The sequence below is a fragment of the Syngnathoides biaculeatus genome, chromosome 9 (assembly GCF_019802595.1).
Source record: "Syngnathoides biaculeatus isolate LvHL_M chromosome 9, ASM1980259v1, whole genome shotgun sequence".
In the NCBI taxonomy this organism is placed as follows: domain Eukaryota; kingdom Metazoa; phylum Chordata; class Actinopteri; order Syngnathiformes; family Syngnathidae; genus Syngnathoides; species Syngnathoides biaculeatus.
The window spans coordinates 27,575,400-27,602,448 of NC_084648.1; the positions used below are offsets into that span (position 1 = coordinate 27,575,400).

Sequence of the window (27,049 nt, forward strand, 5' to 3'; positions counted from 1 at the left end):
CGGAATTGGCGGCTCTCACGGCCAGGTCCGGCAAGGATTGGCGAACCAGCCGACCTACGCTGACGTCGCAATGGCGACGGACTCGCTGCTGACACAGGTTCACGTGGCAGTGGAACTGACCCGCTCCCGAGACACGCCCACGTGTCAGTTTCGACTGACTCTCTGCCTGCAGGTTCACGTTGCCGTGGAAGGAAACCGACTCGTCCCCTTGTCAAGTGCACGCCACAGTGGGAACAGACTCGCCACCTCAAGTCCACGTCGCAGTGTTGGCGGTTCCGAGCAGAGCTCACACGCGGCAGTTGGAACTGACCCGCTCCCGAGACACGCCCACGTGTCAGTTTCGACTGACTCTCTGCCTACTCAGGTTCACGTTGCCCTGGAAACGGATTCACCACCGCACCACGCCCACGTCAGCAGACTTCGCCCGAATCGCACGTCGTCGCTGGCTCCTCCGCTCACGTCCCCCCCGCCCCCCCGCATGGTCGACGGTGGGTTGGTGTACACCGTGCGCCGGTTGCTGTCTTCCCGCCGCAGAGGGAGGGGGGTCCAGTACCTGGTGGACTGGGAGGGATATGGCCCGGAGGAGCGCTCTTGGATCCCCTCCCGCTTCGTCGTGGACCGCTCCCTCATCAGGGATTTTCACGCGGCTCACCCTGATGCCCCTGGGCCGTCCAGAGCCGGCCGTGAGGGGGGGGGGGGGGGGTACTGTCATGATCCTGGATTCCAGCCAGGGCTGGGCGTGGCCGTCTAATCGGAAGGGTCACACCTGCGCCTCATGACCTCCAATTAGACCCAGTACATATAGGACCCGGGGGACGACAGAGACTCTGCTAGATCGTTGCCTCTCATGCCTCGTTCCCGCACTACCGTACTCCTGACGTCTACCTCCCGTGTACCGACCAACGCCTGTCTCCCGACCTACCCCGTAAGCCTGCCGTTACTGATCTTGCTGCTTGTTTGGACTGACTCCCTGGTAACCGACTTTGGAACGAATAAAGGCTTATTCCGCACTGCTTACCTCTCACCTGAGTCGTGCATTTGGGTCCACCCCCGAGTCTCGTCCGTGACAGAAGCAGGCAACATGGCTACCAATTGGATGTCAAGTGAGACTTCCGCAACTTTGTGCATGAATGACACGGTCTCCGCTCATATTTATTTTTTGTATGGACATTCAAGGGAATAATATTATATGTCATTTTCATAACAATATCTCTTTTACAATGTAGGCATGTCAGTAGATTTTTAAATACTCTACATGTAAAATGGAGTAAAGTTAGCTCAAATTAAATTCCATCAATCCATCCATTTTCTTAACCGTTTGTCCTCACAAGGGTCGCGGGAGTGCTGGAGCCTATTCCACCTGTCAACGGAGAGGAGGCAGGGTACACCCTTAACTGGTTCTCAGCCAGTTGCAGAACACATAGAAACAAACGTCGCTTTCACACGCACAAACAACACCAAGGGACAATTTAGAGCCTCCAATGAATGCATATTTTTGGAATATGGGGGGGAACTGGAGTGCCCGGAGAACACACAGGCGGGGCCGAGATGTGAAACCCGGTCCACAGAACCGTGAGACTAAAACACTAACCAGTCGCGCCACCGTGCGGCAGTTCCCCCAAATCAAACATAATAATATGGATGAATAACTTACATATCATGGTAGATCCTTGTTTGAGCCGTATATGTGCCGAAAAAAACATCTCTTTGCAAATTTAATTGAAAGCAGTTTTCATTGAAGGATTACAGTACCGTGTAGTTGAAAATGCTGAAACTAAATTAAATGTATACTCATTGGTGTGACTTTGTGCTTAGATTATGTAACCGTGCATACAACAGCACCAAGTGTGATTCAACTGGATACTCTCCATACCATCTAATGTTCGGTAGGGAGACAAGACTTCCTATTGATCTATGTTTTGGAACATCACCTGATGGGATAGAAGAGGCATGTCACTCTCGCTATGTGTCCAAGCTTAAAGACGATTTGAAACAGGCATACAAATTGGTCTCTGATGCTGCTGACAGAAGGCACCAGAGAAACAAAAAGTTATATGATCGAAATGTAATTTTTCAGTCCCGACAGGTGGGGACAGAGTTCTTCTTTGGGACTTAGGCCTGAGAGGAAAGCACAAGTTAGAAAGCAAGTGGGATCCTGAACCCTATGTTGTCGTTGGGAGACTGCCAAACCTGCCTGTGTTTAAACTCAAACGGGAAGATGGTAGACCAGGGACAAAGACAATCCACAGGGATCACCTGTTGCCAATTGGACAGTTTGTCAGAATGCCACCAATTAGGCAAAGCCAAGATCCACCCGTCAAACCTAAGACTAGAGCAGACGACTGTAAGAAGCAGAAAAACTTAAATTCAGAGACTCCTAAACTCCAGGATTTCTCTGATTCATCCTCAGATGAGGAGTATTTTATCACTCAAAGAGCGACTCCGTCACCGTCTGCTGAAAGAGTGTTGAATGCTGCTAGGCCAATGGAAAACCTTGGGAGTGGCCCTGAATTAGCCAGTGATCAGGCACCTCACCCAGAGAGTGTGCAAGTACTTGAGACAGAGGATGTTAGCAACAATGAAGGAGATACTGATGCTGATCTACAAGAGGATGAACACCCTGTCCTTAGATCAGTAGACGAGACTGAAGTGGAATGTGAAGAGGATCCTGAAGTTTCCGATGAGGTGGAAGAATCAGGTTCTGTAGGCTGGGAAGACAGAATGAACACCAGAGCTGAGGCTAGATCTAAACAAGCCATTAAGCCTATTGTTAAACTCACTTATGACGAGCCTGGTAGGTCCAGTGACAGGCCTTTAACTATAGTGCATAGGGGTATCATCATTGAAATAAGAAAACATTAAAACCCTAGACTTATGCCTTGGAACCCTTATGTTAGTGTCTGGTGAGAACACAGACTGGGGAGGGTGTAACCCGGTTAAAAGTTGGTACAGGTGAAATTTCTGTATAATAGAGTAGCAATTAGGTTATAGGTTTTCTTTATGCAATGTGGTGGAATATCTGTTAAACTGTGTGTGCTGACTTTATTTTCTTTTGGAGGGATTTGTATTTAAATGTGTTTGATTCATTTGTGAAAAAGAAATACTTTTGTTTGCCATTTTATTGTTGAAACCATTGTTTAAGAAGGACTGGAAGTGACGTGTTGAGGAGACGCAGGAAAAACAGGGAGAGGAAAAAAAGGCTAGACAGAGTGGAAGGAAAGAAGTGGTTGTTGGAGGGCAATGAAAGGACAAAGAAAGTGAACGGTGGACATTTATAAAAAGTTGATCGACGTGTTCGACAAGAACTGTTGAAAGTTCAACTGGGATAGTGTGTCCTTTGAGTGGACTACTCAAATCATGCCGTAACATGGTGGAGTTAGCCGCTACCACAGGGGCTAAGTGCATGCATGGGACTTGGCTTGAGTGCAAGCAACCAGCTAACGCTAGCTAGCGGGCCTGTGTGTTGGACCACAAAGGAGAGAACAAGGGCGCTAGCATCGAGCTAACGCGACTAGCGAGGCTGAGTTTGGACTTTAAGGAAGGACAATGGACGAGGACAGAGGAAAAACCACCTTCACCTTTCTTCATTCCTGCCTTGGGAAGCACTGCAGTGACATTGGGGTTTGAATTTTGTTTGCTCAGTACTCCAATTCAATAGTGATCAAAAGTCTCACAGTGACCTCAGGTGGCGTCACGCCAGTAAGGCAATCCCTACTTTTCAACTTCTCTTTTCGGATCTTAAATATGATCAAGCCTTTGTTCGACATGATTGCCTGGCAACCAGTTCAGGGTGTACCCTGCCTCCTGTCCGATGATCGCTGGGATTGGCTCCAGCACTCCCCCGACCTTCGTGAGGATAAACGGCTCAGAAAATGGATGGATGGATGGATGGATGATAGACACAAGCCAGACATGCTTTAATTTCTTTCTGCCAGTCTCTAACAATAGGTGGGAACAACTTCCAGCCTGTGCCTCCCACCACAAGAAGATCCCAACAAACAAACAACATCACAAGACTCATTATGGCTCATTAGCACAAAAAAAAAGCTTGTTAAAATTGCTTCAAACAGAACCCCTTTAAAGCACTTTAAGAGGGTGAGCTCATCGGGCAATGAGACACTTGGTTTGCATGTTTCATGCACAGGGACAACAAGTGAATGTGAGCCCAGTCTTCATGTCCCACATCTGACCAAAAGAGGAATACTGTTTGTACATTATCTGGAAATCACATGGAATTATGTCAGAGAAGAAATACAAATTGTAAACGTGTTTTGATGAGGTCGGAGTGTACGTAATGATGGGTGTAGACGGAAGACACATGGACAGTCATGACTAATGTTTGTGTGTGTGTGTGTGTGTGTGCATGTGCTTGTGTGTATATGTGTGAGACTTATAAAGTAACAGTAATACGAAAGAATACTCAATGATACGTTCCTACTTTTTCTCAGAATGCCCTCTTTAGTACTGTGTCCCACAACTACAATTTGCTGTTTGCAAATTCACCAGTTTACAGATTTTTTTTTTGCAGGGGTGCGGGAGAACTTATCATTTATTATTTGTCAAAGTCACCCATTCATTGTTCTTGTGCTCAGGCCAAGCCTCTTCTAATATAAAAACATATATAAAATATGTTCTCCCTGCAGCTACGTGGGTTTTCTCTGAGTGTTCTGATTTTCCTCCCACAAAATATTCCTAGTAGGTTAACTGAAGAATCTAAATTGCCCATAGGTGTGAAACAGTGCAAATTGTTGTTTGTTTACACTGTAAGTGACCTGCAATTGGCTGGCAAACTGTTTAAGGGGTACCCCGCCTCTTGCCTGAAGACAGCTGGGATAGGCTCCAGCACGCCCGGGACCCCAGTAAGGATAAGCAGTACACAAAATGGATGGATGCTTCAGCATAAGAACTATGTTGAGGTGAGGAAAGGAGCCAAGGCACATATTTCATATTTCAAGGCCCACCTACAAAGTAAAATGCTACAAAAATGGATGCAACTGTCAACTGCGTACTTTCTGCCATAGAGTAGAAGAGAACTCATTTGTTCTGTCAGTCTACATCGCTGGCATGGATAGATGACCAAAGAGACATTATTGTTCATTAATAATAATTTTCTGACCAATTAAGTGAATTTTGTTCATTTCCTGCGTGACGTCAGATTGGCAATCACTACTAGGATTCGATCCCTATCCACACTTAAAAGCAGGTAAAACTATACAGAGGAACCAATAAATTTCAATGTCAAAGAACTTTAAAAACAGAAGAGAATCTGAATGGAAATATAAATAATAAACACTTTGGAATTTGGAGGTTGACCCATCATCATGTGTGTACTCGTTCAAGGGAAGACTTCAGCAAATCTTGCAAGAGTTCCATAATGGGCTCAGTTCAGTCAGAATCAAAGCTTTAAAGCTACAAAACGTTGTTTTCTTTTTCTTGCTTTGAGCCCCATATATTGGTGCATTGAGAGTTTCATTAGTTCCTTGATACCTCTCACAATTCAAAACATTTATATTTTAAATAATCTTTTCCCCAATGGAAAATCTATTAACTCCCCCCGCCCAAAAAAAAAAAAAGAAAACTAGCACTAAATACTAAAATAATGGAATTAAATAGAATGTAAAGAATTAAACAGTTTCTGCATCATAACGTAATTCTGCAGTGCAATTCATTGTGCTGGACCTTCTGGTGTACCCACCCAGGACACTATTAGGCACTAAACTACTACAGTACTGCAGAGGAACAAACGAAAAAGAACATTACTTCTTCAGTTACAACTCATTGCGATAGTTATGTTTTGCACAGAAAAAGAAACACCCACAATATATGGCTGTGATTATGTTATATTACAGATAAATGTGTTGCACCGTTGTTTTTCTTCATATATTTGCTACTTTTAAAATCACAACTATGGATGCGACCAAATTAATGGGTCAATGGCATTTCGCATAGTTTGTTAGCATTGAGCTAGCCGGACTTTCCAAAGTCAAAGTTCTGGGTGTGTCAAATATAAAATGTATAATCTCTCCATGTTTTATGTTTCGGGAAACAGTAACTTTCAACAGGGAGTGGCATTAAATAGCGTGATATACATAATTTACAATTACTTGTTCCTCTATTTTGTGAAGTGAGTGGAGTTCATTGAAGATAGATATCTGAATTCCCGCCCAAATAAGTTTATTTTTTTGGGGCATTTTTCTGAACCACCCAATCACATGACACTGTCTCAACTAGTGGTGTTTTAAATTGTTGTTTTGATTTTTACACTTGCACGAGCAGGATTGCTAAAATCTTACTCGACAAAATTTTTCATGTGAACATTTGTTCCTAGCAGTTAAATACAATACAAACAAAAACTGAGGTTGTTGGACATCTAGTGGATTGTGTCCTATTTGACTGTATAGTTATGTGCCTTTTTTTTCTAAGTCAGTGGTCAAATAGCCAACAAAAGCATGTTCCCATTGGATTGGCTCAGAACACATAATGACAATGCGGGCCTTGTGTGTATGGGCAAAATCTCTTAAATTTGTGCATTCACTGACATTGTAGGTTGCCATGTTCTGCCTCGTTAACAGAGCATCACAATGAAAAACTGTCACAGTAAAACAATGACATCTTCAGGAGGCCTCGCTGAATGAACAATGACATCTTGAGGAGGCCTCACTGAATGAACAAACACATCTGACTGGAGACAGCAACAACTCCAACCACAAAACAGTAGAGTGAAAAACAAGTGTAGCGCAAGGTCTGTGCCATTTTATAGGGAGTTCTGGTGGTTTGGATGCTCCTTTTCTCTCAACCCGTTACATTCCTTTCAACTTCCTGTTAAGTTTTCTCTTTTTTTAATGTGAGACATTTTCCAGACTGAACTGCTGGGCACTTCCCCTTTATTCAAACTGCATCATTTGAAAAACCTTCACAAAATCAAATGCTAATTGGACAGAAATCCTAAGCATGCATGTGCTTTATGTAAGGGCAACAGTGATGCCCTCACACAAAGATGCGTACTTTCTTGTGAAATGAGAACAGAAATTTCAGACAGATAGGGAGAGAAAAAGCTCTTTTATAGCCAAATTGTCTGCTGCCAGATAGACGACTGTTGAGCCAGATTGGGCCTGAGGTCGGGATAAGGCCTTGTTGCTAAAACAAATAAACACAGTAACAAAGCTCACTATCAAGTTAATCTAAAGTCATAATGCACACCAGATGGGTTTCATTTTACTAATTCAATCCACAACAGCACGAGCCTCATGGGATCTCATCATGAATTGAACCTCTTGTGCTGATTGTATATCATTATCATGAGATTAATTTGATTAATCTGCATTCTATTTAAAAGTGTTTTGTATTCACACGTTTCATACTAGAACCCCAATTTTACTGAAGTTGGGACATTCTGTTAAACAGGAATAAAAAGAGAATATTGCACTGTACAATGATTTGGAAATCACGTTCAAGCTATATTTAATTGAATACCCAACTCAAACAAGATACGTAATGTTCAAACTGAACGTTATTGTTTTTAGCAAATAACAATTTTATGCCTCCAACACGTTCCAAAAGACTTGAGACAGGGCCATGTTTACCACTGTCTTACATCATGTTCTCTTTTAACAACATTCAATAAACGTTTGGGAACTGAGGACACTAATTGTTGATGTTTGTAGGTGGAATTCTTTCACATTCTTGCTTGACGTTCAGCTTCAGATTTTCAACAGCCCAGAGTTTCCATTGTCGTATTTTATGCTTTATAATGCACCACACACTTTCAATGGGAGACAGGAGGCTCGTCTCGTACCCACACTTTTTTACTACGAAGCCACACTGTTGTACCATGTGCCGAATGTGGTTTGGCATTGTCTTGCTGAAATATGCAGGGGCGTCTATTAGAAAGACATTTCCTGGATGGCAGCATATACTTTTCAAAAACCTGTACATACCTTTTAGCAGTAATAGGGCCTTCACAGATGCATAAATTACCAATGCCATTGGCACTAACACAGAACCATACCATCACAAATGCTGGCTTTTGAAGTTTATGTTTACAAGGTTCTTTTCCACTTTAGCCCACTGTACACAATGTCCACAATTTCCCCCAAAAACTTGAAATGTGGACTCGTAGGACCACAGAATACTTCTCCACTTTACAACTCTCCATCTTAGATGAGCTCGGGCCAGAGAAGCTGGCATCGCTTTTGTTTGTTGTTCTCAAAGGGGTTTTGCTTTACATTGTAGAGTTTTAAGTTGCATTTAGCATCAAACTGTATTTACAGACATTGGTTTTCTGAAGTGTTCCTGAGCCCATATTACATATCGATGTTGGTTTTTAAAGCAGTGCAGTGTTAGGGATCAAAAGTCACAGGCATTCGATGTCGGTTTTTGGCGTTGCTGCTTACATGCCGTGATTTCTTCAGAGTCTCTGAACCTTTTGATATTATGGACTGTCAATGATGAAATTTCTAAATTCCTCCAAATCGTGCGTTGAGGAACATTGTCCTTCAACTGATGAACTATTACCTCGTGCACTTCTTCACAAAGAGGTGAACCTCTCCCCATCTTTGCTTGTGCTTGTTTTTATACACAATCATGGTACCTACCTGTTCCCATTTAGCCTGTACACCTGTGAGATATTCCAAACAGGTGTTTGATGAGCATTTCTCAAATTTCTCAGTCTTCTTTGCTGCCTCTCCTAGCTTTTTTTGGAATGCGTTGCAGCCATATAATTGAAAGTTAATGATTATTTGCTAAAAACAATAACGTTTATCAGTTTGAACATTAAATATCTTGTTTTTGGAGTGTATTCAATTACATATAGGTTGATGATGATTTGCAAATCATTGTATTCTGTTTTTGTTTGTTTAACACAACGTCCAAACCTGCTGTTGTAAATACTTCCTCTTTTTGACAACAAGAATATATATTTTATGTTTGCATTTCTGACAGAACGAACTCCTGCAAAAAAATGTCTTGGCTTTATTAAGCACATGTTAAAACTATTCCTTCTGCCCGTGGATTGCAAATCATTTTTGTGGTTACCCACGTCTTTTGGAGTCCCAATCCCAATATGTAACCCGGTTAAAAGTTGGAACAGGTAAAAGTTCAGTATAATAGAGTACCAATTAGGTTATAGGTTTTCTTTATGCAATGTGGTGGAATATCTTTTGAACTATGTGTGCTGACTGTATTTACTTTTGGAGGGATTTGTATTTAAATGTGTTTGATTCATTTGTGAAAAAGAAATACTTTTGTTTGTCTTTTTATTGTTGTAACCATTGTTTAAGAAGGACAGGAAGTGACGTGTTGAGGAGATGTGGGAGAGGGAGAGAGAGAGAGGAGAGAGAGATAGTGAGAGAGAGAGAGAGAGAGAGAGAGAGAGAGAGAGAGAGAGAGAGAGAGAGAAAATTGCTGGACGTGTGACCCGGAATGATGAGAGGTAGGAGTGGTTGTGGGAGGACAACGAAAGGACAAAGAAAGTGAACGATGGACATTTATCAAAAGTTGCCCCGCTCACTTCACTCGATTGTGAGATGTTCTCTTCTTCGAAAAAAGCTTCCGTCTCAGAAGGGGCGTCGTAAAAATCTGAAAATCTCTGTTGTTCGCCATAGCAGGTGGCATAGCGTCTTCTCAATGGCGACTGTCCCAGTGTGACAGCTGTAAATGACGTAGCAGGCAACATGGCTACCAATTGGATGTCAAGTGAGACTTCCGCAACTTTGTGCATGAATGACACGGTCTCCGCTCATATTTATTTTTTGTATGGACATTCAAGGGAATAATATAGTATCATGGTAGATCCTTGTTTGAGCCATATATGTGCCGAAAAAAAACATCTCTTTGCAAATTTAATTGAAAGCAGTTTTCATTGAAGGATTACAGTGCCGTGTAGTTCAAAATGCTGAAACTAAATTAAATGTATACTCATTGGTGTGACTTTGTGCTTAGCTTATGTAACCGTGCATACAACAGCACCAAGTGTGATTCAACTGGATACTCTCCATACCATCTAATGTTCGGTAGGGAGACAAGACTTCCTATTGTTCTATGTTTTGGAACATCACCTGATGGGATAGAAGAGGCATGTCACTCTCGCTATGTGTCCAAGCTTAAAGACGATTTGAAACAGGCATACAAATTGGCCTCTGATGCTGCTGACAGAAGGCACCAGAGAAACAAAAAGTTATATGATCGAAACGTAATTTTTCAGTCCCTAGAGGTGGGGACAGAGTTCTTCTTCGGGACTTAGGCCTGAGAGGAAAGCACAAGTTAGAAAGCAAGTGGGATCCTGAACCCTATGTTTTCGTTGGGAGACTGCCAAACCTGCCCTTGTGTAAACTCAAACGGGAAGATGGTAGACCAGGGACAAAGACAATCCACAGGGATCACCTGTTGCCAATTGGACAGTTTGTCAGAATGCCACCAATTAGGCAAAGCCAAGATCCACCCGTCAAACCTAAGACTAGAGCAGACGACTGTAAGAAGCAGAAAAACTTAAATTCAGAGACTCCTAAGCTCCAGGATTTCTCTGATTCATCCTCAGATGAGGAGTATTTTATCACTCAAAGAGCGACTCCGTCACCGTCTGCTGAAAGAGTGTTGAATGCTGCTAGGCCAATGGAAAACCTTGGGAGTGGCCCTGAATTAGCCAGTGATCAGGCACCTCACCCAGAGAGTGTGCAAGTACTTGAGACAGAGGATGTTAGCAACAATGAAGGAGATACTGATGCTGATCTACAAGAGGATGAACACCCTGTCCTTAGATCAGTAGACGAGACTGAAGTGGAATGTGAAGAGGATCCTGAAGTTTCCGATGAGGTGGAAGAATCAGGTTCTGTAGGCTGGGAAGACAGAATGAACACCAGAGCTGAGGCTAGATCTAAACAAGCCATTAAGCCTATTGTTAAACTCACTTATGACGAGTCTGGTAGGTCCAGTGACAGGCCTTTAACTATAGTTCATAGGGGTATCATCATTGAAATAAGAAAACATTAAAACCCTAGACTTATGCCTTGGAACCCTTATGTTAGTGTCTGGTGAGAACACAGACCGGGGAGGGTGTAATCCGGTTAAAAGTTGGTACAGGTAAAATTTCTGTATAATAGAGTACCAATTAGGTTATAGGTTTTCTTTATGCAATGTGGTGGAATATCTGTTAAACTGTGTGTGCTGACTTTATTTTCTTTTGGAGGGATTTGTATTTAAATGTGTTTGATTCATTTGTGAAAAAGAAATACTTTTGTTTGCCATTTTATTGATGAAACCATTGTTTAAGAAGGACTGGAAGTGACGTGTTGAGGAGACGCAGGAAAAACAGGGAGAGGAAAAAAAGGCTAGACAGAGTGGAAGGAAAGAAGTGGTTGTTGGAGGGCAATGAAAGGACAAAGAAAGTGAACGGTGGACATTTATCAAAAGTTGATCGACGTGTTCGACAAGAACTGTTGAAAGTACAACTGGGATAGTGTGTCCTTTGAGTGGACTACTCAAATCATGCCGTAACGTGGTGGAGTTAGCCGCTACCACAGGGGCTAAGTGCATGCATGGGACTTGGCTTGAGCGCAAGCAACCAGCTAACGCTAGCTAGCGAGCCTGTGTGTTGGACCACAAAGGAGAGAACAAGGGCGCTAGCATCGAACTAATGCGACTAGCGAGGCTGAGTTTGGACTTTAAGGAAGGACAAGGGATGAGGACCGTGAGGACACCGGACAGAGGAAAAACCACCTTCACCTTTCTTCATTCCTGCCTTGGGAAGCACTGCAGTGACATTGGGGTTTGAATTTTGTTTGCTTGCTGGCTATATTCATATTTGCTGGGGCCCTGAGCATGTGTGCATTGTGTACCTGTTAACTTGACTTTGTTTATTTGACTGTTGTGTATATATGTTTTGATTTTTCCATCCTTTATTTTGTTATTAAATGTTCACACTTTTTGTGACATAACCAGGTTTATTATTTGACTATCTGCAAGACAGTTAAAATTGTGGGGAGTTTATTTGGTAGCTTGATTATTTAAATTAGGATAATATTAACTCTCAAGGGGAAATATTATTTCAGAGACTTTTGATTGAGAATTAAATTCACAACTAAAGAGTAAAATTGTAATAGACGGTTAGAGTAATTAACGTTGAGTTAATTTATTAGTTCGTACTTTGGAGTAAGAAAAGAACTCAGGTGGCTACCTTGTCGAAGTATTTTATACTAGAGAGACGCTACACTTACATTAAGACCAAAGCAACGTCTACTTAAAAGCAAACTCTGCGTCAAGGCATGACGACCAAAGAGGGACTGCTCAGTACTCCAATTCAATAGTGATCAAAAGTCTCACAGTGACCTCAGGTGGCGTCACGCCAGTAAGGCAATCCCTACTTTTCAACTTCTCTTTTTTTTTGTTTGGGCCCTTAGCTTAGCATGTGTGCATTCTGTACCTGTTATATTGACTTTGTTAATTTGACTGTTGTGTATACATGTTTGATTTAACATCCTTTATTTGTTATGAAATGTTCACACTTTTTGTTACATAACCAGGTGTATATATTACTATCTACAAGACAGTTAGAACTAGGGAGAAAACCCTAATGTCAAGTACTATCACTGTTCACATGGGTCACTCACTGAGCATAATAGCCTATTCCCAGTTTGTGACTCAAGGCAAGCAAAACAGTGGTTGTCAGTATGATATTTAGAGCATTTCCAGAGTGGAGTGTAATGAGTACTTCACCTAAAATATGTATGAAAAGCACAGTGATGCAATGTCACAAATTATATAAACAAGGCCACCAAGATCATAATGACAAACTTCTTGAATTAGGCAGTCATTTCATGATTTCTTCTCACATATGCAGCTGTAAATACTTACACTGGCCAAATTTTGTGATTGTATTTGCTGAATGTTTGTCAGTCGGCAGGGTGGGGACAAAAGTGACAATCGATAGTCAGACATTATGTTGGAGATGAATGAGACATACGTTTGGGCAAGAGGTGGGGTACACCCTGAACTTGTTGTCAGCCAATCACATGTTACATAAAAACAAAAAAACATTTGCACTCCTAATTACACCTGCGGGAAATTAGAGTCTCGTGGGCGTAGGTAATAACTATGCTTGCCCTATTAAGGAGAAGAACTAAAATTTGTAACAGAGAACAATGAAGGGATTTCTACTACTCACTCCATAGAAAAGAACATTCAGATTTTCAAGCGTCACTATATACAATCCAGTGACATCATCACGCAAATATGCAAATATATACAGTATTTATAACATGCCGTAATATGCGTTTTGTTGGTGCCATTGGAATAGTACCAATTTTTAACTGCTCTTTAATTAATTTGATTCATATTAATACATTTAAAAAACATGGACAGCTTTTTTCTTTGCAAACACTGAGCTGAAATCCATATTTGGCACTTTACTGTGCCCGCAGTGCTGACCACAGAGTGTACAGTATATAACCTAGTGTACAATTATGCGAGAAGGTTAAACCTTTCACTCTGGCAAGACATTTAGCATTTAAATCTCTGTGTACACAGTCTCCACTTACTTATAAGGCCTTATTTTAAAATGAGTCGTTGAGAAAGACAAACACATCGACACTCGAAAATAGGCTACCACACAGACACACACATTAGATACGCAAGCATGTGAGAGTGAAGTCATTGTTTTCCGAGAACTTTGCCGACGCGTTGGACAAAAATGATTCAGTGGTTGTGAATGTCAGTTTCTTAAAAAATAAAAACATAAGAAAAAAACTGTGTGTGTCGCATGAATCACTAAACCACAAACAACCAATAACTGGCTCACAAAGTTGCTTCTCCAGCTACCTTCACCCTTACCTTCTTGATGCGGACTTTCACCCCTTCCTCCTCCTTCTGAACTCCAGACTCACACATCCCATCTAAAGATAGATTGATAGGATATGTGTGTGTCGAGGGAATGGAGTCCCCCGCAGTGTCCGGCTGCTGGGTTCTTGAGGTGGCCACTTGCGTGTGTCGTTCACTCTGACCATCTGCTACCATAGAGGCAGGTGACTCACTGAGGCGACCAGAGGCTTCGTTGCCATGGAGTCCCTCCGGCGAGAGCACATTGTTGACCTCTACTGAGAGTGGAAGCAGGTTTAGGGATTTTTTTTCAGCCGCTGCACATTCAGCGTCCTTATGGCAGAGAAATGTTTTGGGGATAGTCTCTGGAGCAGGTACACGCCAACCATCTGCCTCAACATGACTCAACGCTGGGATTGTTTCCAATGATGAATAAATTTGATCAAAGTCTTTGTTTGGCTGACTAGCAATCGTCATAGTCAAGTTGGACTCTACTTGTTGAATAATAGTTTTCTGTGTGCATGTTTCTTTTGACTTCGCCAATCCTTCTTGCAGACATGGCACCTTACAGTTGACTGAAAAACACTGAACCTTGACAGAAATATCAGGTGCTATGATTGGCTGCAACATGACATCTTCAGAGTTTTGGCTGCTTTCTTCATCTCTACTTTCCTCCTCTAGAGACATTTTATTTGGTCTTGATCCAAACTCATGGTGCTCTGATGATGTCTGGAAGGACATTTTACTACCAGGGGGCTGATCCGATGCTCCAGCGACATCCTGCTTTCCCTTGTGAATGTCTCTGGAAAGATGCTTGTGCCCTGATTTATCATTTATAGTTTCTGGGTTATTTAATCCATCCAGTTTGTCAGATGAATCCGTGCTCCAGGTTTCAATTGATTCTTTGTCACATTTTCCTTCTCCCACTGATGTTACAACTGGCTCCACAGCTTTGTTCGCCAATGACATCACAAGAAGACCATCCATTTTAGTGAATAAACCGAGTACACCGACATCCAAGGTTATCTTTGTCCTGGCATGGCCATGGAGGGAAATCACTTCCTCGACATCTGGGAGGTCATTCTGAGGTCCTTGTTGAGCAGCTGAGCACGACTTCTGTGTAGCCTCCGAGATTTCATGAGGTCTGCTGTAACCATCTGTATGTCCTTCCTTTGTTTGCCAATGATTTGGAAGTTTGCTAGGCTGTCCGGCAGCAGAATGTGGCAGTGGAGGCCCATTGTTTGAAGAAATAGAGATGCATTGTGGCTCGTCATGATAGATATGTGAATTTTTAAAGACATCATGAATCTCTGTGCTGACCCCATTTTTACCATCAACCTTTTCCTGAGCGTTGTTATCCATTCCACAAAAAATAACAGCACTGCTTTTGTCACTTTGTGACATGCAGTCAAAATGCTTAGCAGTCTTCAGGTTGTCTGGAACCCTTTGTGGCACATCCAGACATTTGTGAGGGCTGCAAACAAACTTTTCAATTGAAGCTTCAACACCGTATGCTAACTTCACATGATCTAAATGGATCTCATCATGTAGTCCAGACGTGGTCACACCCGGCCTCTCAGCAAGCTCATCTGTGAGCAGTTGGTGGCAACCCTCCGGCATGGAGGCACACCTTGTCCATCGGCCCTGCTTGGAGTCCCCTGAACCTCTCCAAAGGCCCTCGCTGTCAACACCGTGGCAACAAATCAGGTCAAGATCATCGTAGCTATATTGTGGTCCTGAGGGATGAGTCACATGGTCCTCCCAACTTCTCTTGCGTATTGCAACTGACATTATTGGTTGACAGTGTTATCCCATAGGGCTGATTCTGACTGAGGATGAAAAAGAAGAATTGGATATGAATGTGAGAAGACCAAATGGAAACAGAAATGTTACCAATCTTATCCATTGATTTCCATACCCATTATTTTACATTCACAATTTCCTAAACTAATGGGAACTCAGCTGGATGTTTATGTATTATAAAGTAACATTTTCAAAATAACTTTAGTACGCTTTTATTACACTGGGTGACTGTGATATTGGACAGATAATCAGCCACAAAACAAGTCATCAGACAAAAATGACAGATAAAACAGAACATATTTGCAGCGAATTCTTGCGGTGAGGTTTCATCTTAACGAACAAAACAAACCCATATACACTGGGCTTTTATTGTTAAACTGCAAAACAATTAATAGTCTTTGTTTGAGGGGGGCAGCGAGCAAACTGTCACCAACAATATGGCCCCATTCTCTCTAGCTCAATGACAACATTAACAATTTGAAAAAAAAATTGGTACAATACAACATAATTTCACAGTTTTTATATTAAGAGGTTGCTTTAAAACTTGCAATTTGAAAATGTCAAACTCCAACCATTCTATTATAGGTACAAACAGTCATCTCAAGTAACTTCAGTTTTTCTTTCATAATATTACCTTTGTTTCCTTAGAAGTCATGAAGGAGGGTACTGTCATCTGCGTCCTGTGCATGAAACTACAGCACCTACTGAGTTCATAAACTACTTAAATATGTCATTCAGCCAAACAACCAAGTGTCATCTGCAGGGACCAAGTGTCCTTCTCCTTTTTCTTCTTGTGTTGAGCAATGACAGAGTTTTATGAGATAATTATAATGCTGTGAAGTCAACAGCAAAACATCTGTTGATAACCAACAAATTGGCTTCGGATCTGCTCCTGGTGCGTGGAAGTCGCCTGTTCATTCATCCACTGTGTAAAATCTCTACTATCTTTAGGAAATTTTATAATTGTCTCATATCTGCCTGAGAAGTTGTTCACTGTCTTCACTTGAGAATAGTGACTAGAGTCGGACGCTTCCCAGTACCGCGGCCGGCGAGCTGAAGAACGCCCGAAAGACAGACAGAAAGCCCAGGAGCAGTGGAAAGTCCGAAGACATCTTCCATCTTGATCACATTAGTGTTTTTGCTGACGCTGAATGCTGAGAGCTGGGTGGTGTAACAGGGGCTGGGTTTGCCTTCCCCCACTCCTCCCCTAGTCTTCTCCATTTGTTCCCTCTCACATCAGGTCTCCTCCCCACTGATTTTGACAGAGAGCCTGAGTCACATCCTACTAGCAACCCACCCCCAGTTTATAACTTGCACAATACACTGAATGCATTTATTTACTCCATCTCACACATATGTTCTGCCACTTTTATAGTTAACCGTACTATATTAGAAACTTCTGCATGTCTTTTTTTTTTTGGTCACAAAAAAGATTTCCTTGTGTCAGTGAACCTCTTTGTCTTCTTATAACGACTTGCAAAGAGGACCTTGTAAGAAACCGAACAGTGGTCCAAAATGATTGTACTGTTTTTAGAATTCTATCCAAGCCATGCTTTTACCCAAAATAGCTCAAGATCAACACAGAATGGGTAAATTCAGCATAGTTTAACATACAATATTTTTTTAAAAAACAGATGGACACCAAGAGAGATAGTTCACATTTATCACTGGGTTACAGTTGATTTGGCATCAAAATTACGAGCGTGAAGTTACAAAAACTACATATTTAGATAAGTATGAAACTGCATTTAAAAGCACTTCATAGAAAAATTATGTATCATTGTGTTTAACTTTACAGCAATCCTGCACTTTATAACACAGATGTGTCAGTATGGCTCAAGTATTGTATAGCTGACACTATAAAAAGTAATACAAACCAGATAATCATTGTGAGATGCTTTTCCGTCTCTTTGCAACGAGGAACAACAGCAGCACACTCCCGCCCTGAAACAGCTGTGGAATAGGCTGAAATGGATTTTCTATAATCTTGGGTCACCCTAAAATGCATTGTTGCCAAATTTCACTTATCTAAATTGTGAGCACAATTATCAAGATCGTACAACACACATAAAACAATATGGAAAACTGAATGAAACACTGTGACTATGCCTGCAAGCTTGGCCTTTTAACCTGGGGGTCATCCAGATGTGAGGCGGATGAGGGTTTTTTCAGGGGGTGTCTTGCTGGGAAACGGACACTCTCCACTCTTAAGGGACACAGATGGTCGTACTTAAAGGAAAAGATCCAAGTTCAACAAGAATTCTCTGTAGTATGTCACATGATGTGCTACGTGGTTATGTAAAGTGCAGTGTAACGAAATACAGATCTGGTTAGCCACAGTGGCTTCAGCGTGGATAGTGCTGTTGATTGAAGTGTACAGGCTGACACGGACCGTGACTCAGGCTATCCACTCATTACTGCCTGTAGACATCTAACTCTAGCTCTATAATTTAAAAATCCAAAGCCTCCCTCCGCCATTAAGACCCCTGTGTGCGCCCACATGATAAGAAGGTCACGTCACGCTCAGATCCAATAGTGACATTTTGGAAACAACAATTCAACCAACAACATGTAAGAGGCAACATGAGTAAGGGATGTGTGGTTGGGATTCAGCTGGAACAGTGGTCAAGGTGGACAGCGAATACCACTTTATGGTTTATTTGGGATTTTGGAATACTTCAATTGGGGGCCATTGGTAGTGTAGTGGTTCACATTGCTGACCTTCAGGGAATGTATATGTAAATTCCGTGTGAATGGAATGGTAGTTCACCTCATACCCTACTTCCCCTTCTCCACTGCATGATTTCTACTTGGCTGACTACACTTTTCCATTGGCAAACTCTAGTATACCAGATACTATTTCTAGTACCCGACACCATATGCGTGACATAACTACTGCAAGTGGCTCATTGCTGGAGTAGCTTAGTCATCATGATAACATTTGAACATACACTGCTAAAGATGCAATCAATAAACATGGACTACAATCAGCTTTCATCTTTGAAAATTGCAATATTTTAATCCACACTCTTCACTTTTCTGCAGCAGCCCTACGGAAGTAAATGTGTGCCACCAAGACTTGAATTAAAAATGCCCACTGAAAATTTTATGCTGTAAAATTCACATTGTTATTTCAAAGTGATCACGTTTTTGATCGCTGTATTTCAGTTTAACTTTTCAATGTTAACAAATTCGCCATTTTAAAAAATTCAGCCAGTAAAAATTTAAACGCAATATTCTTAGTCTCCTGAGATTCAACTGGCAACAATTCGCTGTCTGAAATTCACCAAATTCAGTATAAAAGAGTCAGGGTTACTTCAGGCCAGAGCCCAACACCCAGCCAATCCAGTTACGCTTTCTTAGCATGTTTTGTCACGTGACTAAAAAGCGTAACTGGATTGGCTGGGTGTTGTGTTCTGACCTGGAGTAACTCTGCCTTCTTAACACTGAATATTTCAGACAGCGAATTGTACCCAGTTGAATCTCAGGAGGCTGAAAATATTGAAAGCTATTGAAAATGTCATCACTTTGAAATAACAATGTGAATTTTACAACGTAAAATTTTCAGTGGCATTTTTATTTGAAATCCTGGTACGCATTATTTACTTCCATACGGACCATTTCACTGCAGACCTAAGTCACATGTCGACAAGTAAATACCCTCGTTCTCCTTCATTAACATGCTTTTTAGCTTACGGTGGTACTAATATGATATGGACAACTGCATCAAGCTGGTAGTGTGCAGTGGAACAGTGGGATAAATCAGTTGGGAGGTCAAGTGAGCATAAATAAGATACTGTAAGTGGTGAAAAAAAATGGATCTTTGGAAGAATGGAGACTTGATTAAGTTTGCAAATACCACCCATTTTTGAGCCAACCATCTAGTTTTCTCCTGTGGCTTTATTATTACTTACCCTGACTGCAAACAATCAACTGATTGCTCAACCCTGAGAGGCCTGTGAGACAGTACACAGTGAGCCTGGCGTATGGCTGCATGACAAAATGACATTATATCACCATAAAAGAGTAACGTTATTTTTCTTTTACTAATTCTGTTTCGGGAAATGTGTTGGTATGTTTTTGTGTTTTTACTTTCAAGACCAATTTGGAGTGAGTTAATGAAGTGCTCTACTGAGAAATGTAACACATATGTAGATATAATTTTTATGGACAGATCTTTTCAATTTGGATATGCAGAAGAACTGTTGGTTACAAATATTGTTAAAAATGACCCACTTGTCAATGTGGTTCACTCCATAATCCCTCACTTTTCAAACCTTTGGCTTCATAAATGGAGCAGTGACATCCCAAAGGAAACAGTCTCACATTCCTAACCACTTTAGTTTATTATTGGAAAAATACGTCATTGACTTTACTGGCATTGAAAAACGCTTAGGAGAAGAGGAAAGTAGGTGACACTGGGTCCTCCCTTGCGACCTTCATCTCAAATGTCTTCTTGCTGGTCATTGAAAACCACTTCTAAAAATATGTTATTACAAAACATAATGGAGTATTTCTGTCAAAGTGTTCTGTGAACCAAATAGTGAAGGGCTATTAATACTTCCATCTTCATTTTCCAACAATGCACAACAAGGAAAAATGGCAAACCATCACTCTGAGACTGTGACTCAGACCAGAAAACTAAAAAGTGTGTGCTGTATGCAACAAATGAGGAGACAAGAAATCCTAGGGGGGCCTTGGCCTGGAACCATGGTTTATGTGCAATTCACCGTGGGAACAGGAAGTACAAGTTATTGTAGGTACTGACCATAATAATCTCCAGGCTAAAATAATCCAGTCTTGTGTTAGTGTGTGTGTCTGCGCGCGCGCGTGCGTGTGTGTGTGTGTGTGTGTGTGTGTGTGTGTGGTGTGTGTGTGTGTGTGTGCACGCGCGTGGTGTTTGGTTAGATGTACTTGTGTCATCTGGGGCAAAATGTTTCATGACAACATGACAGTGGAAAAAAAAAAAACTAATACACATCTGGTCTGTTCTTTGGTACATTCTGTAGTTCACCAAAAATCAGGAAAGTCTCATGGGCATTCGGTCTTGTATACTGTGTACACGATTGTCTTCCTGACACATGAATCACACAGCAGAAGAGCGTCAGCTTGGAATGTGCAAAGATGTTTGCTTTTGCAAAAAGGTAAAAAATTATTTATACCGAGACGCTGAAAACTAGAAAAATGTTTTAATCACAACAAAATCCTTCATACAAGAGGCTTCAAACCAATCAAGTCTTGGATGTAATTGCAAAGTTGGCATTCTGTGACTAGTCTTTTTGGACTCAGTGATAAATGTATCCCCTTGTCCTGTCATTGATGAGGGCAGATCTATCCTTGAGCTCAGTTGGCCAGAACTGATGTAGAACATTCACAATTTCCCCCTCACACCCACCAAAGATGAGGCCAAACATATGGTGTCCTGGCCTGGACTCTTCCATTACAGAGCCAGGAAAAGGTGTTGTACTCCGACACCGTTGCCAAAGCGTTTGTGTACTGTCACTATCGAGTCCCAAAAAGTCAGGAGATGGGTGACGTCATTATGTTTGTCCACATTTTGTTGCCAACTGCATCCTCCCAACACCTGTTCTCATTTTCTCATGTAATGCTCATCAGATGCAGAGGTTCTTCAAGATTTAATTACACTTGTTGGAGCTTGCATGCTAAAACAATACAAAAGCACCATTCTGGGATGATTATTAATCTCAAATTTTTGAAATTTTAAAACCATTTTCGAAATAGGAGATGAGGGGAGTGGAAAAGAACTGCCGAAGGTTGCCATGATAAAATTGTATCTATTTTCAACAACCTTCTAAACATCTCTCCATGTAAAAAGAAGTTACAACCACTGTGTAGTGAACTTGAAAATGAGTACTCACCATGAATCAGATGGTCTTGATGCAGTTAAAATGCTTGGCAAGTGGTGTCTCTTCAGTATTTTGTTTTTTTATACAGACCCTTGGCTCAAGCTATGCCCTCATAATGTCATTTCTGTCACGAACGGGACTCGAGGGCGGACTCAAATGCACGACTCGGGTGACAGACAAGCAACCGGGGAGTCAGTCAGCACAAATAGCAGGAACAGTAGCGACAGGCTTACAGGGTAGGTCGGGAGACAGGCGTTGGTCAGTACACGGGAGGTTGGCGTCAGGAATGCGGAAGTGCGGGTACGAGGCATGCGAGGCAACAATCTGGCAAAGACCAGTCATCCCCTGGGTCCTATAAGTACAGGGGTTAATCAGCGGGGATGGGGTGCAGGTGTGCGCCTCCTAATTGGCGCCGGTCTGCTGTGACCCGCCCAGCCAGGGCTGGATTGGCAGGGCCTTGACAGTACCCCCCCCCCCCCCACACACACACACCTTAACGGCCGGCTCCAGAAGGCCCAGGGGCTTCAGGATGGGCCGCGTGGAAGTCTCTGATGAGGTTGGAGTCAACAACGAAGCGGGGGGGATGCTCCTCCGGGCCATACCCCTCCCAATCCACCAGGTACTGGACCCCCCTGCCTCTGCGATGAGAAGACAGCAGACGGCGCACAGAGTACACCGGACCACCATCTACCATGCGGGGAGGCTTGACCGGAGGAACCAGTGGTGATGGATGGGTTGGACGGAGCCTGCTCACATGGAAGGTGGGGTGGACCCTCATCGACCTGGGGAGCTTTAATGACACGGCGACAGGGTTGCTGACCTTGCTGATGGGGAACGGACCAACGAACCTGGGAGCAAGCTTGGACAATTCCGTCCGCAGCGGAAGATCGTTTGTGGACAGCCACACGTGTTGTCCCACCTTGAACGCCGGTGCCTTTCTCCTCTTGAGATCCGCTGCGGACTTGTAGAAGCTGCCCGTCCGCGTCAGTGTCTTGTGAGCTGCCTCCCAGGTCCGCTTGCAGCGTCTCACCACTGCCAGAGAGGACGGCACCATGGAGTCTGTGGCCACCGATGGGAACAAAGAGGGAGGATAACCGTGCACTACGTGGAAAGGATCCATACCTGTGGAGGCGGAGGGCAGGGAGTTGTGAGCATACTCCACCCATCTGAGGTGCTGGCTCTATGTGCTGTGGTCCCGAGACGCCAAGCAGCGCAGACCGGTCTCCAAGTCCTGGTTAATCCTCTCAGTCTGGCCATTGAACTTCGGGTGATGGCCTGACGTGAGGCTCGTCGTAGCCCTGATGAGGGAGCAAAACTCCTTCCAAAAACGGGAAACGAACCGTGGTCCCCTGTCCGAGACGATGTCCACCGGCAGCCCGTGGTAGCGGACGACCTTGTCCAGCAGCAGCTGGGCCGTTTGCTTGGCGGACGGGATCTTCAGGGCCGGCACGAAATGGACCATCTTGGAGAAATGGTGGACGATGGAGAGCACCACCTTGTTCCCCTGGCAAGGAGGTAGCCCAGTGACGAAATCCACCGAGATATGTGACCACGGATGAGAGGGAATCGGCAGTGGCCGCAACTCCCCCATTGGACGCAGGCGGGAAGTCTTCTTGGCTATGCATACCAGGCAGGCGTTGACGTAATCCCTCACGTCCCTGCCCAACTTTGGCCACCAGAACCGCAATTCCACGACAGAGCGTGTCTTGGTCATGCCCGGGTGGCAGACAGTCTTGTTGGTGTGCACCAGTCGATGACATCCCCCAGTAGTGATGGGACACCGAACAAGCGGCCGGGAGGACATCCGGCTGGACCCGGAGTGTCCCTCAAGGCCTCCTTCACTCAACCTCCCAAGCAAAACGGGACACGAAACAGGCCTCCGGAAGGATTGGGACACTCACGGGCTCCGTGTGGTCCCCTCGTGGATCCGCGAGAGTGCATCCGGCTTGCTGTTCTTCGAGCCTGGGCAGAAGGACAAGGTGAAGTGGAAATGTGTGAAAAACAGTGCCCACCTGGCCTGGCGTGCATTCAGCCGCTTCGCTGTCCTGAGGTACTCCAAGTTTTTATGGTCGGTGAGGACCCCAAACAGCACTTGCGACCCTTCTAGCTAATGTGGCCACTCTTCCATCACTGTCTTGACTGCCAGCAGTTTGCGGTCACCCACCTTGTAGTTACGCTTAGCCGGGGTCAGTCTCTTTGAAAGGAAGGCGCACGGGTGAATCCTTCCGTCCATCACGCACCTCTGGGATAGAACCGCTCCTATCCCAATGTCCGAAGCGTTCAACTTGACCACAAACTGCCGATCCGGGTCCGGCATTATGAGGATACGCGCGGTGGTAAAGAATGCCTTGAGCCTGTCGATGGCCTCGTGACAGGTCCTGGTCCACTTGAAGGTGTTGCAGGGAGATATGAGAGCGTGCAGAGGGGCGGCAATGGAACTGAAGTTCCGGATGGACTTACGGTAGAAGTTAGTGAACCCGATGAACCTCTGCATGTCCTTCCGACAAGCGGGAGTGAGCCATTGAAGGACCGCGTCAATCTTCCCGGGATCCATTCGAATCTCCCCTTCTGCCAGGATGAACCCCAGGAAAGACACGGAGGCTCGGTGGAACTCGCACTTCTCCACGTTCACGTACAGCTGATGCTGCAGCAGCTGTAGAAGCACCTCCCTGACATGTCTGATGTGGGAAGTCAGGTCTGAGGAAAAAAAATTAGGATGTCGTCAAGGTACACAAAAACGTTTCTATTCAGTTTTTCGTTAATAAAATTCTGGAAAACAGCAAGTGCGTTCGTCAACCCAAACAGCATCACCAAATACCCGTAATGACCCGTGAGGGTATTGAATGCCGTCTTCCATTCATCCCCCTCCCGGATCAGTACCAGATGGTATGCACTCCGTAGGTCCAGCTTGGTGAAGATCTGGGCCCCTTGAAGCAGTTCGAACGCAGTCGCTATCTGGGGAAGAGGGTACCTTTTTTTCACGGTGATGTCGTTAAAACCTCTGTTGTCCATGCATGGCGGTAGCAAACTGTCCTTCTTATTTACGAAGAAGAACCCTGCACCAGCTGGTGAGGAAGATGGCCAAATGAGCCCTACCGCCAACGACTCCTCATCGTATTTCTTCATGGCCTGATGCTCCGGCCCTGTCAAAGAAAAGAACCTCCCTCGAGGGGGTGAGGTGCTGGGCAGGAGCTTAATGTCGCAATCATACGGGTGGTGCGGCGGCAGGGATCTAGCTTTTGTTTCCGAAAACATCTCCTTGAGGTCCAGATAACAGGGGGGCACCGCGGCTAAATTCGATGTGGTACCTGGCTCTTCAAATTCAATGGGCGCGACTTGAATCCTTCCCTCCTCATGAACAATGAAACACCGCTTGCGGCAATCTTCGCCCCACGCCCTAATTTGGCCCGTGGTCCAGTCAATATGCGGGTTGTGCTCCTTGAGCCATGGACTCCCCAGGATGATATCGCATTTCCGCGAGTTGAAGATGTGGAAGCAAATTCGTTCTGTGTGGGCGTCCGGAAATACCATCCCTAAGGTTTGCGTGCGGAGTGTCACTCGACAGAAGAATTTCCCGTTTGCAGCGTAAGCGCTCCGGAACCGCTGCGTCGGAAAGGTAGATGCCCAACGCCTCGGCCTCGCGGGGGTTGATCAAATTTGCGTCCGAGCCAGAGTCGATGAACGCCATCACGGTACACGAACGACCCTCCATGCCTAGGGTGACATGAAGAAGCGCTTCCGCCGCGGTATATTGCACACTAACCAGGGTAGTGATCCTGAGGCCGAGACGCTTCGGCAATGGGCAATTAAGTGGCCCAAGCGGCCGCAGTAAAAGCAGCGTCCCTCCCGTCGACGTCGCAGGCACTCCTCTGCCGGACTGTCGAGAACCTCTACCCGCATGGGCTTCATCGCGGGAGTGAGCGTAGGTGGCAGGGAAGCGGGCAGAACGGACGCCCCCGTCTATCCTCCAACCAACGCGTCAATTTGTCCCTGGATGGCAAGTCTTTGGTCGACTTTGAGCGCCAGCACGATGAGTGCATCCAACAAGGTAGGAAGGTCCACGGCGATGAGGAGACCGCAGACCCACGGGGAGAGCCCCTGGAAGAAGGGGTCGAGAGGGGCGTCCTCGTTCCATCAGCTCTCAGCTGCCCGGGTACGGAACTCGATGGCATAGTCGGAAACGTGGCGCTGTCCCTGGCGTAACGTCGTCAGCGACGCCGCTGCCTCACATTCCGGACTGGAAGACCTGCGTCATGGCGCAGACGAAGGCCGTCCAAGGGCAACACGTCTCCGAGTTGCGGCTCCATCCCCCGTGGCCCACGCCTCCATTCATCCCGTCATGTGAGAGATGACGAAGGAGATCCGGGAGCGGTCCATTGGGAAGGCGGACAACTGTAGCTCCAAGTGGAGGTCACACTGAGCGAGGAAGGGTCTGACGTTCCCTGAGTCGCCAGAGAAATATTTGGGTCGGGAGAGAGGTGTACGCCGTTACGCTGAATCTCCGCAGCAGGCGGGGCAGACAGAGTGAGCTGGACCGGGGTAGCAGCCGAAATGGCCACCGTCAGCGTAGTAGCAGCACTAGCCTGAGAAAGGCTAGTCACGGCTCCAGCCGGGCACAGCTCTCAAGGAGGCTCTGGTTCGTCACCTGGAGGGCAGCATTCTGCTCAGCCAGGCATCTGCCCTGGATTTGTAACGAGCGGCGGAGGGCTTCGGAGTCGGGTGTGTCCATGTTATGGCCAGATCGTTCTGTCACGAACGGGACTCGAGGGCGGACCCAAAGACTCGGGTGAAGGCAAGCAGTAAGGAGAAAGTCTTTATTCGTTCCAGAGTCGGTAAGCGGGGAGTCAGTCAGCACAAAAAACAGGAACAGTAGTGACAGGCTGACAGGGTAGGTCGGGTGACAGGCGTTGATCGGTACACGGGAGGTTGGCGGAAGTGCGGGAACGAGGCATGCGAGGCAACAATATGGTAAAGACCAGTCATCCCCTGGGTCCTATAAGTACAGGGGTTAATCAGCGGGGATGGGGCGCAGGTGTGCGCCTCCTAATTAGCGCTGGTCTGCTGGGACCCCCCCAGCCAGGCCTGGACAGGCAAGGCCATTACAATTTCTAGTTTTTGGGTCATTACTGCACCTCATTCTTTGCCATTAAATTCACACCAATGGGAAAATTAGGGAGGGTCTTCATAAACCTAGCATACATCCATTGTGATGCGCTCCCCCAAATAACAATGCGATTATTTAATTTAACTGTACAAACATTTATCTGGGTTGATGAAATGGATTAATGTATACATAAAAGAAAATCGCAGCAGACAAGAGCTACTCTTGCCAAAATGCTTCTCTTCCATCCGATTATTTGATTAGAATGATCTTGTAACTTATGTGGATGCCCCCACAAAAAACGCCACCCAAGCTAGAAAATAAAAGGAAAAGGGGCATCTGTCACTCAAAGACATTGTACCCCTAAAAGTTAACCGTAGTCAACTGCATCGCTGAAAAAATAAGTGTCCTTTATTTCAAGGAAACGTTGAGTACATTCCAGCAGCATCCATGTGATGAGACATCCGCTTGA

At 44.5% G+C, this 27,049-nt stretch overlaps 1 protein-coding gene across 1 annotated transcript in view; it reads right to left on the bottom strand.

Moving 5' to 3' along the window:
• Window positions 1–16,719, bottom strand: part of dlc1 (DLC1 Rho GTPase activating protein) — a 125,085-nt gene extending 108,366 nt beyond the window's left edge. Inside the window, exons 1-2 of the mRNA XM_061829165.1 lie at window positions 16,244–16,719; window positions 13,822–15,635 (exon numbers count right to left, since the gene is read on the bottom strand). Of these exons, the coding sequence (XP_061685149.1) occupies window positions 13,822–15,597 (1,776 nt within the window). The 5' untranslated portion in view covers window positions 15,598–15,635; window positions 16,244–16,719. The remainder of the gene's footprint in view (window positions 1–13,821; window positions 15,636–16,243) is intronic.
• Window positions 16,720–27,049: the final 10,330 nt, after the last annotated feature.